The following is an 18006-nucleotide window of genomic DNA, read 5'->3' on the forward strand; positions in this document are numbered from 1 at the left end:
AATGATCAGACAGTGCTCTGTTCTTGTTCTTGTAACTTTTCTCAGAGTCAAAAGTTTACCCAAGTGACACTGGGTGGTAGTTTTATGTAAATCATGTCCTTAAAAGCCTATCTGTATGTAAAATAGCATTCCCAGTCTCACCCAAGAAGTACAATTTGATGTGAGCAAAAATGCAGTATGACAATAAAGTCCTTGAATCGGACCAGAAATAATGAATGTCTCTTTCTTCAGATGGCTTTCTTAGATCACAGGGGTCTGTGGCATTCCAGTGCTAAAGTCCGGAGTAGAACTGCCTACCTGTTTTCTAGATTTGTCAAATCTCTCAAGTAAGTACCGGCTTTCAGCACTGTTTATAAGTGTGCACGCAGGTGGCTGAGGGGATAGGCTCCTCCCACACCGACAGGTGCACGGGGTGGGTGTTGGTGTGAGGGCATCTCTCTCTCCATGATGACTGACCGGTTATTGCATTCAGCTCTGGCAGGTGGCTTGTTTGCATGTTTTTATGTGTTATGTTTTATAGGTTTTGGGCATTGTTTGTTTGATGTATGTGGGGGTACAGCTTTCCCACTGTGGGATCAAGACTCAAGTCACCGGGTTTGCACAGCAAATGCATTAATTGCTGTGCCATCTCTCTAGACCAGGGTGCATGATTTTTGTTTGCTTGCTCCTGGAGGTGACAAACTCTGAATCCATTGCCTTTGTCTACCTCCCAAATACTGAGTTTTATGTAGACTTGCACCATGATGCCCTGTTTGAAATCCATTTCTAACATAATAGGTTGTGTGCCGTATCTTTTTTTTTTTCCTCTTTTGTTTTTTTGAAACAGGGTTTCTCTGTAGCTTTTGGAGGCTGTCCTGGAACTCACTCTGTAGACCAGGCCTTTTTTTTTGTATGAGTGTTCTGTGTGTATACCTGCACCACAGAAGAGGGCATCAGATCCCACTATAGATGGTTGTGAGCTACCATGTGGGTGCTGGGAATTGAACCCTGGTCCTCTAGAAGAGCAGCCAGTGCTCTTAACTGCTGAGCCATCTCTCCAGCCCTGTACGCAGCATCTTTATAAGTGTCTTTTTTTTTTCCTGTGAGAAGTACTTCAGTGGAGACATCATCTTGGCGTACATCACTACAGAGCAGGCAGACCTTTCAGATTGCTCACAATCAGATTGGCTAGTATAAAACTGAGCCCTTGGGTCCTTCTGATTTAGTGGGGGTGTTACTTTAGCAGCTTGTGAGCACATTACTTACCCATGCTTTTCCTCTTGATTTCATTCAGTAAACAAATGAACCCTTTCATTGAGGACATTTTGAATAGAATACAAGACTTATTAACCCTTTCTCCACCTGTAAGTATCTTCCGGGTGTCTTCCCCAGGTCTCATCGAGTCTGCCTGTGGCATTATGACAAGCTTCACTCTCTCGAGTTTTGCTTGTTTGTAACTAGTGAGAGGGGGTGTGTGTGTCCAAAGTTTATTTGGATCTGTTTACCAAGATTTGACGACAAGCATATTAGTAATGGAAGGAATTTGTCATTGTGGAGTATGTTCTCATTTCTCTGTGCTGTTAAATGTAGCTGAACTATTTAATGGAGAAGAAAAGAAATCAACTTTTTTTTTATGAGACAGGGTTTCTCTGTATTGTTTTGGAGGCTGTGGGTCCAGCCCAGCCTCAAACTCAGAGATCCACCTGCCTCTGCCTCCCGAGTGCTGGGATTAAAGGCGTGCGCCACCACCGCCCGGCAAGAAATCAACTTCTAAATTAGTCTCTAATGTGATCATATTTGTCATTCTCGGTGGGACTTAACACTGAAATTTTTGTCTTCAGATTTAGTGTTTAAGAAATTCTGTCATAGCTGGGCCTTGTTGGTGCATGCCTTTAGTTCTAGCACTAGGGAGGCAGAGGCAGAGAAATCCTGTCTTGGAGGGGAAAAAATTGTTAGTGTCACTTCACTAAAAGGGTTTTAGTTGAGAATTTTGTAAGTACATGTTGATTTACATGTGGTGTGTTTGTGTATACATACATACATACATACATGTTTTTTGAGACAGGGTTTCTCTGGGTAGCCCTGTCTCTCCTGGAACTCACTTTGTAGCCCAGGCTGGCCTTAAGATCCTCCTGCCTCTGCCTCCCTAGTGCTGGGATTAAAGATGCGAGTGCCACCACTGCCCAGCAGAAATTTCATTTTTTTGTGAATGCTTGGTATATGAGCTGATATGGCAGATTGTATTTCCTGTGTCTCCTGTGTACTCTGGGTTAAGTGAGAGACACTGAAATGTAAACATTAAGACAAAAATCCCTTCTAGGAGAATGGTTACCAGTCCTTGCTGAGCAGCGACGATCAGCTCTTTATTTACGAAACAGCGGGCGCCTTGATTGTTAACAGTGACTACCCAGCAGAAAACAAGCGGGCCTTAATGAAGGACCTCTTGACGCCACTGATGGAGAGGTTTAAGGTTCTGTTGGAAAAACTGATGATGGCGCAAGATGAAGAGAGACAAGCATCTGTTGCCGATAGTCTCAACCATGCAGTTGGGTTTGCCAGGTGAGCTCAATAGCAATTAAAATGTAAAGCGCGCGCGCACAGAACATCTTCTGTGGATCTTTTTAGCATGGGCACACTTAACTGTTTTCAAAGCTCAGTTCCTCAGATTGTCCACACCCTTGTCTTTATAGTAAGTTAAGCTGTAGTTAGCAAAGAGGACAGGCCATTTACTGTCTGTGTTTTTACCATGAAGACTGTCTAAATCCTTAGTACTCCAGCTTCTGACTTTAGTGTCAATCAGTCTTGTGTTTTAGGTTAGCCAAAGTGTCTGTGCCAACATCATGCCAAGACATTGTGGTTTAGTGTTGGGATCTTCAAGAGAGGGTCCTGATACTCCTTAGCTGTTACATGATGTCCCAAAGACCACCAAGCAACCCCTTACTTCTTTACGTACATTTTTTTCATTAACAGTATGAAAATTGAAATGATTCTAGTAAGTTATTCTGGGAAGTTGTTCTACACTGTATACACTAGGCCTCTGGGATACGAATGGCTTGGCTGTGAATGTCGTTAGGTTATTTTCTAAATTTAATGAGTAGTGCGGACAGATTGCCTAATGACTGAGTCACAGTAAACACGGTTTTTTTCTGAAGCCTTTGTCAGGATCTTAGAGAAACAGATAAGATACACTCAGAATGTGTTAACTACATCTTATTTGCTTAATTTATTTAGCGTTTTGTTCTGAGATGACATCTGGAAACAGTCATTTTCACATAACCATTAACGAAGGAGGAAAGTAATTCTGGTGTAGGAAATGCTTGGTTTCTTAGAGTTGTCAGCTTGCCATCTGTTGTGCATTGTATTTTAATATTCTGAACTTGTGAAGAATAAGACTTATCTTGATTGTCTGGTTTTTGGTCATGTAGTCGAACTAGCAAGGCTTTCAGCAACAAGCAGACTGTGAAACAGTGTGGCTGCTCCGAAGTTTACCTGGACTGTTTGCAGACATTCCTGCCAGCCCTCAGCTGTCCGTTACAAAAGGACATCCTCCGAAGCGGAGTTCGGACTTTCCTCCACCGGATGATCATTTGCCTGGAGGAGGAGGTTCTCCCATTCATCCCGTCCGCCTCGGAGCACATGCTCAAGGACTGCGAAGCCAAGGACCTCCAGGAGTTCATCCCACTCATCAACCAGATTACGGCCAAGTTCAAGGTACCACAGACCCTCAGAGAGAGACAGGACGCCTGTGCCTGCCTTACCAGTCTTCTGCAGGCTTAAAATGAGACAGATGCATCCGCAGATACCTTTGAGGTTTTACCCTTTTATAGTGTGTTGTGGAGGTGGGGGTTACTCTTAACATGTGGAGGCCATGGTTGGCCTCCATTACCTTCCATGTTGCTTTTTGATACGTGGTCTGTCTCTGAACTTGAAGCTCATTGATAAGGCTGACTGGCTGGCCCTGGTTTCCTCCTCCATCTTTGGGAGCACCACCAAGACCCGCTTCTTGTTAACAGGGGCCTGGGATTTCAGACTCCGGTTCTCGTGTGTACAGGAAGCTCTTTGCAGACCGAGTCCCCTTCAGCCCTGTATTTACCTTTTAAATGACACTGAGTTACCTGGTCATGCGGGGCATGGGATGGCTAACATTCCCAAACTCTGCTACACAGAGTTCTAGTTTGAAAAAAAATGTTCTACGTGTATGAGTGTTTTGCCTGCATGTATGTAGGTACACCATGTGCATGACTGGTGCCTGAAGAGTCACCTGGAACTGCAGGTGCAGAACATGGAGTTGCATGCCTCTATGTGGGTGCTGGGGAAAGGGCCTAGGCCCTCTGCAATAGCAGCAAGTGTTCTCAATCTCTTAGCCCCCCTCCCCAGATATTTTAACAAGAATGTTACCAGAATACAGCATTGTGGAATCAGTTTTCTCTTTCCATCTTTTCATGGGTTCTGGGGGTGGAACTCAGGTAGCCAGACTTGCAGAATAAGTGCCTTTACATACAACCAAAATTCTAAGATACAAGGAAGATTTACTCCTATGTGTGTGGTGTTTGGCCTGAACACATGCCTGTGCACACCATGGGCATGCACTGCCTGGAGAAACCAGAAGGGGGCATCAGATTCCTTGGAACGGAAGTCACTGGTGGTGCTAGGAACTGAATCCAGGTCCTCTAGAAAAGAGCAGCCAATGCTCTCAACCCCTGAGCCATGTCTCCAACCCCATGTTGAATTTAATCTTGAGTTTTGGGGTAGTGTATGTGTTTATAAATTTACTGAGTTGGTAAATTGCCTCCATAGTCAGCAAAGAGCTGTTTTAGCACAGCTCTCCGACCTCACGGTGGTTTTCTTCACTTCTGGGGTGCAATGACAGCTATTCTTCTTTCCAGATCCAGGTATCCCCGTTTTTACAGCAGATGTTCATGCCCTTGCTTCATGCCATTTTTGAAGTGCTGCTACGACCGGCAGAAGATAACGACCAGTCGGCTGCCTTGGAGAAGCAAATGCTGAGAAGGAGTTACTTCGCCTTCCTGCAAACGGTCACCGGCAGTGGCATGAGCGAAGTGATCGCAAATCAGGGTAGGGACGCGCACCACGCCCAGTGTGTGTGCTTAAGTCCCTGTCACAGTGGTACGCCCCATGAGATTGTTCAGTCCCTTAAGACTAGAAGTGAGTTACACGTGTAGAGGGCACCTTAAAATCAGTTTGCATTCAGTTTCTCTTTTCCTGTATTCTTTAGTTGCTAGAAAGTGGTACAGTGAGCATGTGCCAGAATTGGCCCAACAGTTTGCCATCTTGAAATTGAAAATAACACTGGCCAACCATGGTGGTGCGGGTTTGTAGCCCCACTTATCTGGGGGGGGCTGAGGCCGGACAGTCAAGTGCAAAGCCTTCCTGGCTACACAGTATTGAGGGCCACCCTTTGAAGGGAAGAGGGGCAAACTGGGCATGGTGAGAGTCGTAACTACTTTTCTATTGCTGGGATGAGACACCATGACCAAGACAACTTCTAAAATAAAGACCTTATTGTCGCTTACAGTTAGAAAGCGTGAGTCCGTGACCACCATGGCAGGGGGCATGACGGCAGGCAGGCATGGAGCTGGAGCAGTAGTTGAAGGCTCAGACACAAGGCAGAGTTAGCCGAGAATACTGTGGGCTTTTGAAACCTCAAAGCTGAACCCCAATGGCACCTCCCCCTACAAGGCCCTGCTTCCTAGGCCTTCCTAAATGGTTCCAAGCATCCAAATATATGAGCCTACGGGGCCACTCTCTTTCATAGCGCCTTTAATTGCAGCATTGGTGTGGGAAGGAGGCAGACATCGTGAGTTCAAGGCCAGCCTAGTCCACTCAGCAAAATCCAAGGAAAAGAAATCAACAGAGCAAGACATGAAGGGAATCCTGGCTTCTAGGTGCTGAGGACCTAGGTGCTTGGTTATGAAGGACGTGAAGGAATTTTATCAACCTTCTAGATTGAAATGAATGCTTCAGGTTGTGTCTTTCCTTTTGAAATTAAAGCCTAGTTTTTTCCTCAGGTGTAGAGAATGTAGAACGGGTGCTGGTTACTGTTATCCAAGGAGCCGTTGAGTATCCGGATCCAATTGCACAGAAAACATGTTTTATCATCCTCTCAAAGCTGGTAGAGCTCTGGGGTGAGATGGATTTCTTGTTTTTTCTTGTTTTGCGGTTTTATCCTGACCTCCCTCCAACCTGAGTGCTAGGACTTGAACCCAAGGCCTTGCACTCTATGATGAAGCGGTCCTGCCAAGCTACCCCTCCAGCCTGACAATTGTTTCCAAACCTGATTCATGGGACTATTAGAAATGAAGTGGAGCTGTGATCCCCGCAGACGCGGGAACTAGGACTCATTCTCCCCTTCCGGGGCCTGACTGACTTCTTTTGTGTGGGTTCTCTTTACAGGAGGCGAAGATGGACCGGTGGGATTTGCCGACTTTGTTTATAAGCACATTGTCCCTGCGTGTTTCCTAGCGCCTCTAAAGCAGACCTTTGACCTGGCCGACGCACAGACGGTGCTGGTAAGCGTCTCAGAGTCTTTGTTCATCTCATAGAAGCCTCTCTAAACACAGGTTCATTCTGCTTCAAGGGTATCCATCAAGTTATTTTTCCTCTTCTGGTGACAACAAGGATGTCATATTTGGCAGGTGCTTCACCCCCAAGCCTCATCCCTCCTCTTTGTTGTCCCCCCACCCCTGTTTTCCTCCCTCTCTCCTTCCCTCTCCCTCCCTCCTCAGTTTCCTCTCTTTTCCTTCCTCCTCACTTTGGTTTTTGGCAGAGGGCTTTCTTTGCTCTGTGCTGGCCAGGATCTCACGGTGTTCACCAGACTGCCCTGAGACTTGCAGGCAGTCCTCGTGCCTCTGCCTGCAGTGTTGGCACTGTCTGCAGATACCATCATGCCCTCCTCGGCAGCTTCCCCTCCATCAAGAGCGCTAACAGGCCAGATCTCATTTAGAGCTTCATGGGACACAGTTGTTTTCTCACTTTGGTGGTTGAGTAAAAGCCATACAATAGGACTGCACTTTTTTTCTTCTTATGTCTATGGGTATTTTGCTTCCATGTATGTCTATGTGCCATGTGCATGCCTAGTGTCCCCAGAGGCCAGGAGAGGGTGTCAGGTCCCCCTGGAATCACAGATGTTTGTGAGCCACTGTGTGGGTGCTGGGAGTCGAACCCTGGCCCTCTGGAAGAGTAGTTAGTGCTCCTAACCCCTGAGCCCTCCCTCCAGTCCCCAGTGGTTTGTCTTCTGTGCAGCCTGCTTACTTTACCATTCCTTACTCCCTGCAGACACTAGCTGTGTATACTTTCCTTGCAGCAGCCTGGAGGCAGGAGGGATAAAAGTGTGGTTTTGTAATGATGAGCTGCCCGTATTAAAACTTGAAACTTGTTTTTTACAGGCGCTTTCTGAATGTGCTGTGACTCTGAAGACGATTCATCTCAAACGGGTGAGGCCTACAGTCCATGTTCCTTCCTTCACGCTTGTCCCATATGGACTGCACTTTCACTGGGTCTGACTCATTGAAAGGTGACTTCGGCACCTGTGTGTGTGGGGGGGGATGAAATTAGCAGTGACTATCACTGCCCTTCACATTGTGGGTCACAGGTTGATTTCAACATTCAGCTTCTGTACAGGCAGATTTCTGTGTCTGTGTGTATGTGAAGGCCAGAGGCTGCCTGTGGGGGAGGGGTCACCCTCAGGTGTTTCCTGAAAGGGGTCTGTCACTAGGGCCTGGGGCTTACTCATAGGCTAGGCTGGGAGGGCATGTCAGGGAACCATTGTTTCTGCCTTTTTAGCACTGGGGCTAGAAGCATCCCTCAACACCTGGGCTTTTTGTAATTAAGGTGGGTGTTGGGGGGTGGAACCCAGGTGCCCATGTTCAAACAAGTACTTTGCCAACTGAGCTATATTACTCTAGTCGTGTGTGTGTGTGTGTGTGTGTGTGTGTGTGTGTGTGTGTGTGTGTGTGTGTGTGTGTGTGTGTCTGTCTGTCTGTCTGTCTGTCTGTCTGTCTCTGTCTGTCTGTCTGTCTAACAGTCCTCACTGTCTTGGAGCTCATACATCAGACTGCCCTTGACCTCAGAGGTCCTCCTGCCTCTGCCTCCCATGTGCTAGGATTAAAGGCATGAACTACAATGCCTCACTAATTGATTCATTTTTTATTTGCGAATTTACTTTTTTATCGGTTTATTGAGACAGGATTTCACACTGTAGCCAGCCTGGCTTGAACTCATAGTAGTCCTTCTGCCTCAGCCTCTTACGAGTTGGGGTTGCAGGTATAAATGAGTAGACTTCTGTTACTTATAAATACTGAGTTCTTTCTTGTCGGTTTAATCATGTGTGTAAATTTAAGAAACTGTAGGTATTTTCAGATAATTTGATTAGTTGCCATTTAAAAAGTACTTTTTTTCCCTTCTATCAAAAATTCCAATTTCATACTTCTCTGACCCAGCCAGCACAGACCAGCATTTCCTGAGCTGCAGTTAGCTGCAGAGTAACCTGTAAATAGTCCCTGTAAAAGAACAAATCTGCTTCGTCACCTTTGCTTCTCTGAGTGTGAGTCTCTTGTTCGGAAGGAAGGCTGAAGGTTTTCAGTCCAACAGCATTTCCTCTGTACCTGTGTGTGCTACTCTAGATAGCGTGAGGACTGCTGTGCTGCCCGGAAAAAAAAATGCATAAAGATGAATCCCCTCCTGGTGTGGAATATTATCTTTGTGTGTGTAGGGGGGGGACCAGAGTTTCTCTGTATTGTTTTGGAACCTGTCCTGAAATTCGCTTGGTAGGCCGGACTGGGCTTGAACTCACAGAGATCCGCCTGCCTCTGCCTCTGCCTCCCGAGTGCTGGGATTAAAGGTGTGTGCCACCAACACCCAGCTCAAATTCCAGGATTCTACTTAAGGGCAGGTCTCCCAAATGTCCTGAAGACTTCTCATTAAGCCTCACTTTTTTTTAAAATTTATTATTTGTACATTATTCTGCCTGCATGTGTGTCTGCAATTCAGAAGAGGGCACCAGATCTCATTATAGATGGTCGTGAGCCACCATGCAGTTGCTGGGAATTGAACTCTGTTACTACTGTCTGCCTAGTGTGGGTTCTACTTTTTGGTAGCTATCTCAGTTTTAAAAGTTATCTTTGATTATGCGTATGTGTTTTTAGTTGGTGTGTGTGTGTGTGTGTGTGTCAGTGTCCACACAAGTGTATGACTAACTGATAATACAGTTGTATGGAGTGGCGAGCAGTGTGTTGGAAATACGCAGAATGCATGGACAACAGGGAAGATGAGAAGAGAACTGAGAACCAGTGTGGTATTCCTTCCCCACAGATGACAGACTTCCTCTGAGGGGACAGGAAGTTGAGACCTAGACTTTATAGGTAGTCAAGGTAGAAAGGAAAGATAAAGGAACCCTGTGATTTATTATAGAAGTACTTACAATAGTAAACAGAAGAACCCAGATGTTAAAGGGGTCACTCTTTGGGTTGTTTTGAAAGTCTTCCTCCATAGCCATACTGACTTCACACTCAGAGCAGTCCTCATCCCTCAGCCTCCCCAATGCTAGGTGTGGACCACTGGTTTTATGTGGAACTATCATCTTAGTAAAGCCCTTAAAGTTATCAGATGCAGGCCAGGGAAGATGCCTCAGCCCATCAGGTGCTTAGTATGCAAGCATAAGGACCTGTGTTAGGTCCTCAGCACCCACGGAATAGTCAGACACGGCTGTGCACGTCTGTGATCTCATCTCAGGCCTGGGGAGGTAGACCATCCCTGGAGTTTACTGTCTGGTCAGACAAGCCAGATTTACCAACTCCGGATTTAATGAGAGACCCATTATACGAAGACACCAGACATGTTAACATGTACTGAATGCTAAGTATCCCTCTAAGAAATTTACATTTGTTGTATATTATGTCTTACACAGTTATTTTTAGATAACATACACAGATATTATTATAGCTCATCAGATCCATCCAGTACCTTAATTTTTCAGATGGAGAACTTGGAACTCAGAGCAGTTAGTTCAAATTGGCATAGAGCCAGGCTTCAGGTCAAGGCAGTCTGACCTAGAGTCTGTGTCCTTATCCTAATACTGTAATGCCCTTGGGTAGGTGGGTTGGTCTAATCTCCCAGCACCGTCAGTGCCCAGAAGGAAGTTAGTTAACTGGGTTCTTTTCATTCACAGGGCCCTGAGTGTGTTCAGTATCTTCAACAAGAATACCTGCCCTCCTTACAGGTTGCTCCAGAAATAATTCAGGTAAGAACTCTCCTAAGAGATTTTGCTCGAATTTTATTAAATGTGAATGCATACTAAAGTTTAGTTCAAGAAAACCAGCTAGTATTTAGCTTGTTTTACTGTCAATAGCCTGGATCTAGACTTAAGTAATCCATGAAACTGAATGGGAACAATTTTATGTTTTTATTCTTATAAATCCAATTTCCTACCATTCAGTAAATGACAGGTCTCAATAATAATAACATTGGCCATAACCATACCTAACAGAAATCAGGTTTTCCTTTTCTGTGTGCATGTGTGGGGAGGCTGGAAGAGAGCTTCAGGTGCCTTCCTAAGGGACCCTGTCCACCTTCTTTGAGACATCTTTCATGGGCCTCTGGCTCCCCTAGAGCTGCTGGTCCGCAAGCCTCTGTTGCCACCTCCACGGTGCTGGGGTTACCATGACTGCCAGCACCCTTAGTATTTGTATGGGGTTCTGAGGTTTGGTCTCTGGAGCTTTACCAACTGAGGAATCCCCCCAGCCTGGCATCACATATATTTTCATGGCATATAGGTTGGAGATACTTAGAAATAAGATTTGTGTGTGTCACTGTTTTGAAATTATGAGTGATTGGGTAGTGCTACTTACATTGTTACCCTAGAAAGATACTAAGTTTTGTTACCAAACTAAACATAGTAAAAATCTAGTTCCTGGGGCTCAGTGGTTAAGAGCACTGACTGCTCTTGTCCAAGACTTGGGTCAGTTCTCAGCACCCACGAGTCACCTCACAGCCACCTGTAGCTGCAGTTCCAGGGGATCCAGTGCCCTGACCTGCCCTCTAAGGGTTTGTGGTACACATAAACTCATGCGAGTCTGTACACATGCAAATACATCCTTTTAAAACAGCGAAGTTCATCCCAGTTGCTTTCTTTTCTTATCCTGGAGTATTCCATGCTTTTGAAATGAAAACATTGAGGCGGGCATGGCAGCCCAGGCATGTAATTATCTGGATGTAGTGTTTGCAAGTCCCATGTATGACCTCTGGTTTGACTTGATTTGATGAGCTGTATAATAGACTACAGTGAACTTGAAGTCACATTACTGCCCATCGGTAGGTGCCTGGATGAAGAAAATATACTTGCAATGGTATTATTCAGCCTTGAAGAAAGAAATGTCCTCTGCTACCACATAGGTGACACTGGGAACACTATGGTAGCTAGTGTCTGTTACTTAGGCAGAAAAAATCATACCCTCCATCCTGACGAGATCCAAAGTAGTCAGAATCAGCAAAGCAAAGAGCATAGTGGCTGCTGTGGGTGCCAGAGAGAAGGTGTTCAGTGGGCATAGGTGCTGGTGTCTACAGGTGAGGAACCCTGTGAGACCTGCCTGCCGCATACCAGGGAACATTGTACTGTGCGTGTAGAATGGCTGCCATGGAAAGATGTGTTCATCAACCACAACTTAAAACAAAAAGACTGTTACAGGCTTGAATTTAACGGACTTTACTACTTCTCTTCCCTCTCTTGTCCCCCCCCCAGGAGTTCTGTCAAGCACTTCAGCAGCCTGATGCTAAAGTTTTTAAAAATTACCTAAAGGTAGGTATTTGGGGGATGTCCCTGCCTTTATGCAGCAAGGTAATGTCTGAGGGTGCAGAGTCTCACTCACTCACTTTGGGGTCTCTTTATCCTAAAAGATGGAATTGCAGAAGTTTTGTGTATCCCCTTTTGAACTAAGCTGTTGGAAAACTGTTTGAATTTGGGTATTTGCACTAATTGTCTAAACAGCCAGAACATACCAAGGTTTGGGGTTTTCTTCTTGTTTTATTGTTTTATGATATAATTAAATGGATACTAAAAGGTGGAAGGAACAGGAAATGTTCATATTAAGTTGAAAGGATGTAACACTACAAAAGCAGACATATAAATTACAATTGGATGCATAGCAAACAAAAAGGATATCCCTTGGATTTGACCAACAAGGCTGTTTTTTACATTCAAAAGCATGCCAGTAATCCCTGCACTTGGAAGATGGAGGTCGGAGGAACACAAATTAATATGGTCAGCCTCTGCTGCATAGTGAGACCATGCCTAAAACTAGGGAGAAACAGCTGAAGATTACTTTTCCTTTTTTTTTTTTTTTGTTTGTTTTGGTTTGGTTTTTGGTTTTACGAGACAGGGTTTCTCTGTTTTGTTTTGGATGCTGTCGGTCCAGCCCGGCCTCTAACTCACAGAAATCTGCCTGCCTCTGCCTCCCAAGTGCTGGGATTGAAGGCATGCGCCACCACTGCCTGGCTTTGTTTGTTTTGTTTTTTGAGACAGTGTTTCTCTGTGTAGCTTTGGAGCCTATCCTTGAACTCACTCTGTAGACCAGGCTGCCTTGAACTCACAGAGATCCACCTGTCTGCCTCTGGGTGTTGGAATTAAAGGCGTGTGCTACCACCACCTGGCGAAGATTACTTTTCAAAATCAAGACTGTTATGTACCAGACACCAGAAGCTGCAATTACTGGTACAAGTGACTGTCCTGTGCAAGGAGCTCAGTCACATTAGTACTTAATACTTACATTAAACTGAAAAGCAACGCCATACTACTCTTCTTGGTAACAAGTTACAAGTAAGTGGCTCCCTGGCTCAAGTTAGTTGCTGGAGATGCCTGTAGGTAGTGGTGGAACACCTGCCTAGCATATATAAGACCCGGGGTGCAATTCTTAGCATATAATAATAATACTACAAACTAGACTAAGGAGAGTTTATAAAACAAAAGCATTTGCTATCCTTTTCGGTTCGGTTCTAACATCCACGGTGTTAGAACACCTGCCTAGCATGTACAAGGCCCTGGATGCAATTCTTTGCATATTATAAAAAAATAATAATAATACAAACTAGACTAAGGATAGCATTTGTTATCCTTTTCGGTTCTAACATCCACGATGTACAAGACCCTGGGTGTAATTCTTAGCATAAAAATAATAATAATTTATAAGTCAAAAGTATTTGCTATCCTTTTCGGTTCTGACATTGTCCCTCGAGAGTTATCAGCATAAATGAAAAGGGTTTTGTTTTTAGTTTTTTTGTTTTAATTTTCTTAACATTGGGAGAAAAAAGGGAAAACATTGAAAATGCCTGACTCCTACTTGGTAGGTAACAGGAAGTCCTGGAGCACCACAGAGTGCTTGCTTGTGCTCGGGTGTGTTTGTTCATAAGTACAGCACTGACAGGCTTGGCTCAGCAGTACCTCAGTGTTAGCATTTTCTTCTGATTCAAAGCAGTCTCTGTCCTTTCTCCCTTCCTATCTGCCTGATCACTCTACTGATTATTCCCTGTTCTGTCGGATGCTTCACAATAGCTCACTCAGTTCCTTTCCTTGTTCTAGCCTGGCTGGTCTAGCAAGTATTCCTTCGTCCGTTGCTCTTCCTGGAAATGCTACTAAGATAAATCCATGCTGCTTATCTGGGCTTCCATTGTTTCCATATTCTGATGTCAGACACATTTTATTCCTCTTGCAAGAATTAGCTTTACCATTCTTGAACGGTCAGTCCTCCTCCACTAGGAACTCTGCTGTTCTTGGTGTACCTTTGCATGCTCTGTTCTGGTTTTCTTCTGGTGAGGCGACAGATGCCAAGGCCAAGGGCAGCTGAGGGAAGAAGACCAGCTTATAGGTCACAGTTCGTTGTGAGGACAGGCGGGACAGGAACTTGAAGCAGAAACCATGGAAAAACACTGCTTGCTGGGTCGTCACAGGCTAACGAGCAGCTAGTTCCTTACCCAGTCCAGGACCACCTCCCCAGGGAATAGTATGCCACAGCTGGCTTGTCCAGCCTGGGTGGTGGTGATGCACCCTATAGTCCCAGCACTCAGGAGGCAGAGGCAGGTAGATCTCTGAGTTCGAGGCCAGCCTGGTCTACAAAGTTTCAGGGCAGGCAGGGCTACACAGAAAAACCCTGTCATGCAAAAAAAAAAAAAAGAAAGAAAGAAAGAAAGAAATACCAATCCCGACTGTGTCCCACAGACCAGTGTGATCTGGGAAATCCTTCAATTGAGACTCCTTGTCTGTGGCTCTAGGCTGTTTCAGCTTGACAGTTACAGCTAACTGAGATGGTGTCCTGGGAAAACCTTCTTTTGCTCATTCAGTGGTCATTCCTGGCACTTTATGGTTTCGGTTTATTTTGAGACAGGATCTCTCTGTCACCGTACACAACCTTCTCCATGAGCTCCCTGCCGGCCAGGGCCATCTCTAGTGTTCATTTAATGATGTAACTGCAGATGCACTGCATTGCAGGGCTGGGTTTAGCGTGGCCTCTAGCCCACTCTTATCATCTCATATACTAAACTGGGAATAACTTTTAATCACCAAATATATAGTAACTTTCTTAAGGCTTAAGATTTCTATCTTAACTTTGACTTTTTTCTTTCTTAACTTTAATTTTCCACTGTTAATTTCACCAGTAAATAAAAAGTAAAAGCTATTTGCTCTGACTGCTGTTGCTCATAGCAACATTGTTTGTTCCCAAGGGGTGACTAGCATTTGGACCCTGGAAGAGCTAGCTATCCTGCCTGACACTTGTGCTGTTTCCATACTGTTTTGCAGGTGTTCTTCCAGAGAGCAAAGCCCTGAGGACTGGATCCCCACCCTGTGTCATGGCCAGGAATCCAGTTAATGACTTAAGGAGCAGTTTGTGTGTACCATTCACACTTGTTAACATTGTTCTGAGTTTATGGCTGTGTATGTGGGGTTCTCTGTAAAATGGGTGTAATTTTTCCCTAAATACAGGCATGTGACAACGAGAAAAGTTGCCTGCATGCCCGTTTAAATTGTTTATGTAAAAATGCTGTTATAAGACATAGATTTATCCTAGTACCTTAATTTTTTTCTTTATATGAAACTTTAAAGTTCTTTATTAAAAAAGAAACTATAGCAGTGGGAAACTGACTCTAACGATTGAATGTAAAGTTGGAAATGTTCAGTTTTGTGTGTGCAGACATAAGCTATGACGTAACAATCAAAACGTCATTTTTGTAGATAGCCATTACATTTCTTCAAACTGTCTCAATGCCAATGTGTATCCTATAAGAGAGTGGGTTCCTAAATTAGTCGGTTTAAAAGTAGCTGCTGGTGTTACACATTTTTATAAAAAAATAAATTTTACATAGTTAAATATATCTAGTCTTTTCCGGAATTATTATAAGTAGCCTCATTTTCCCACCTGAATCACTCTCTGATTTCCCACCTAAAGGTTTGCAGATACGAATGTGGATGCCTTATTTCACTGACTATGCCCCTAAATGTCACTCAACTTAGGTCTGTTAAGTTAGTCTTTTTAAATGCACTAGAAGCCACCTCTGTGAATCTTTGATGGGATTATAAATCCCAGTGTTTTTCTATGATATGAGGTGTACTTACAGTACAGTACAGTACAGTACACTTGGTTTTTTGTTTGTTTTTGTCTTGAGACTGGGTCTCGCTATATAGACCAGGCTGGCCTCAAATTCACAGATTTGCCTGTCTCTGCCTCCTAGCTCCTGGGATTAAAAGTGTGAATCACCAGGTCTGACCACCTGTGAGTTTATGATTTTTGTAGTCAGTTACTACTTAATTACTACAAGCACTGCTGCGTGCCACAGGAGAAACGTAGAAGAGTAGTGGGCAGGGAAGGAGCATTGGAAAGGAGGGACAGCAGCTTAGCTGTAGACATGCAAGTTTAAAATGTGAAGGCCCAGTGAAGGCCTGGGTCTGACGCCCAAGCACGCAGAGTCCCAGGTTCCATCCCCAGCACTGCATAAAGGCAGAGGAACAGAGAGAGAGAGGTCACGGGCTGTCCTCAGCTACATAGTGAGTTTGAGACAAGCCTGGGCTTGAACCTGCCTTACCATTGTAGTAGGTAAAAGCCTGATGGCTTTCTTGAGAGGGAGTTGGGTATATTGCTTAATGGTAGAGTTCTTGCTTGAAAACCTAGACCCACAGAATAGAGAGGAGACAAAGATTTCAGGGGGGATTTGTGTGTTGTCGGTGAATTTATGACCCATAAAGTCGTGTGTGTGTGTGTGTGTGTGTGTGTGTGTGTGTGTGTGTGTGTGTGTGTGTGTCTGTCTGTCTGTCTGTCTGTCTGTCTGTCTCTGTGTGTGGGGGGGGGATGAGAACCTTCTCTGTCTTCCACTGAACCCGGAGCTCAGAGTTTCAGCCAGGTTGGCTGTCCCAGTCCTCAGGTTGCAGATGTTGGCTGTCCCAGCTCTTATGTGGGTGCTGCGGTTCCACATTCAGGTCCCCATTCTTGCCTGCTGAGCGCCCCGCCCCCTATTTTATTCTAAATCATGCACATGACTTTCTGATTTTAGCTCCACCAGAAAGTCAGCATTTTCCTAACATACAATTAAGGCAGTAAAATTGACAGCTAAGAATAGTCTTCTATTGAATGGTAAAAATAGATTGGTGAAGTATGTATAGTGCTTCAATAAATAATATTTTTCTCTTTTTTAAATAGCTAAGTGGGCCAGGTTTGGTGGCTCATGCTTATAATCACCAAATTTAGAGGAGGCCAAGGCCAGTCTGGGCTGGAGTGAGACTCGGCTTCAAAAACAAAACAAGACAGGCACTGTGCACTGTGAGATGCAGTAGCATCTGTTGCAACAGTGATTGTGCAAGGTGTTGTAGTGAGTAGTGAAGTGTAGTCGTGAAAAAGACCTTGTATGCTGTGGACTCTGGACCCAAGTAGGTTCAAACACCACTTACACCAGTAACTGATCTTATGACCTTGAGCAAGTTAAATGACTTCTTCCTGCCTTGGTTTCCCCCTCAGAAATGGGGGAAATAATGGTAGCTACCTCATAATTTGTTAAGAATTCAATGAGCTAAAACATAGGTCTCAGTATTAGCTTGCATTACTGTACTGTTGAGTCCATACATGACTCTCTAAAAGCCTACAATAGATTCACATGTGTTTAGACCTGAGGAATCAGGACATGGAAATCAGAGTGTGTGAGTAAGGAACTTCATGTCAATGTAATCATGTATAAAAATGCTCATTTTCATTCCTTGAGGTTACCGTGATGACAGGAACCTGTTCCATCATTAAGTACCTTATTTTTAAAAGCAAGCACCCAAATAATTTTCTCAAGAATGAATCTCATTTGTTACAGGTGAGAAATCAGAAAGACATGGGTATTATGGTGCCTGATTTAGTCCTGTGCCTAACCATTTGCTTCTGTCTCGATGCTTGCTAATGGGCTCTCAAGTGGCTTGACTTTTTACAAAAGTACTACGTGGTATTTGAATGTGTATGACTTACGTGGTAAACATGTGAAGTCCTTTGGCTTAGTCATATTTCCTCCATAAGTTTTGAGCTGTGGGTTTTTCTGTTGGAAGAAACTTGGATGGACCTGTCACTCACTCATGTCATTATCAGAACTGAAATAGGTTTTAATTGTAAGCAGAAAGTACATTTGCTGTTAGAATGATTTCATTGCCTAAACTGTTTAAAACTCTAATAAAATAACTTCCTTTCTAAGAATTCGTTGGATTGGGCTTTTTTTTTAAATCTCCATTGTACATTTAATGAAAACAGGCAGGGAGTTTCAGGTCAGGAGTGGGTGGAGACTCTGGCCCCTTGTCTGTGTAAATCTGCCTCCTTGTAGATCTGCTCTGGGACCCACCCCTTCCTTTCCTCTACTCAGAACTCACACCTTCCACCCCCTGGAGTCTGCCTTGAGCAGGACCTGATCATAGCACTGGTTGAGCGCTTAAGTTGTCAAGTTCAGTGCTTAAACTCAGCAGTATTGCGGGTTTCAAAAACAGAACGGACAGTATGAACCGATTCT

At 44.4% G+C, this 18006-nt stretch overlaps 1 protein-coding gene across 1 annotated transcript in view; it reads left to right on the forward strand.

Annotated features, from left to right (window-relative positions):
- Positions 1-17699, forward strand: part of Xpot (exportin for tRNA) — a 39463-nt gene extending 21764 nt beyond the window's left edge. The window contains exons 15-25 of the mRNA XM_040754803.1: positions 232-326; positions 1274-1343; positions 2300-2538; positions 3405-3690; positions 4866-5055; positions 6009-6125; positions 6394-6509; positions 7386-7433; positions 10166-10237; positions 11735-11791; positions 14783-17699. Of these exons, the coding sequence (XP_040610737.1) occupies positions 232-326; positions 1274-1343; positions 2300-2538; positions 3405-3690; positions 4866-5055; positions 6009-6125; positions 6394-6509; positions 7386-7433; positions 10166-10237; positions 11735-11791; positions 14783-14809 (1317 nt within the window). The 3' untranslated portion in view covers positions 14810-17699. The remainder of the gene's footprint in view (positions 1-231; positions 327-1273; positions 1344-2299; positions 2539-3404; positions 3691-4865; positions 5056-6008; positions 6126-6393; positions 6510-7385; positions 7434-10165; positions 10238-11734; positions 11792-14782) is intronic.
- Positions 17700-18006: the final 307 nt, after the last annotated feature.

This window comes from Mesocricetus auratus, unplaced genomic scaffold, assembly GCF_017639785.1.
Source record: "Mesocricetus auratus isolate SY011 unplaced genomic scaffold, BCM_Maur_2.0 Super-Scaffold_100011, whole genome shotgun sequence".
NCBI classification, from domain to species: domain Eukaryota; kingdom Metazoa; phylum Chordata; class Mammalia; order Rodentia; family Cricetidae; genus Mesocricetus; species Mesocricetus auratus.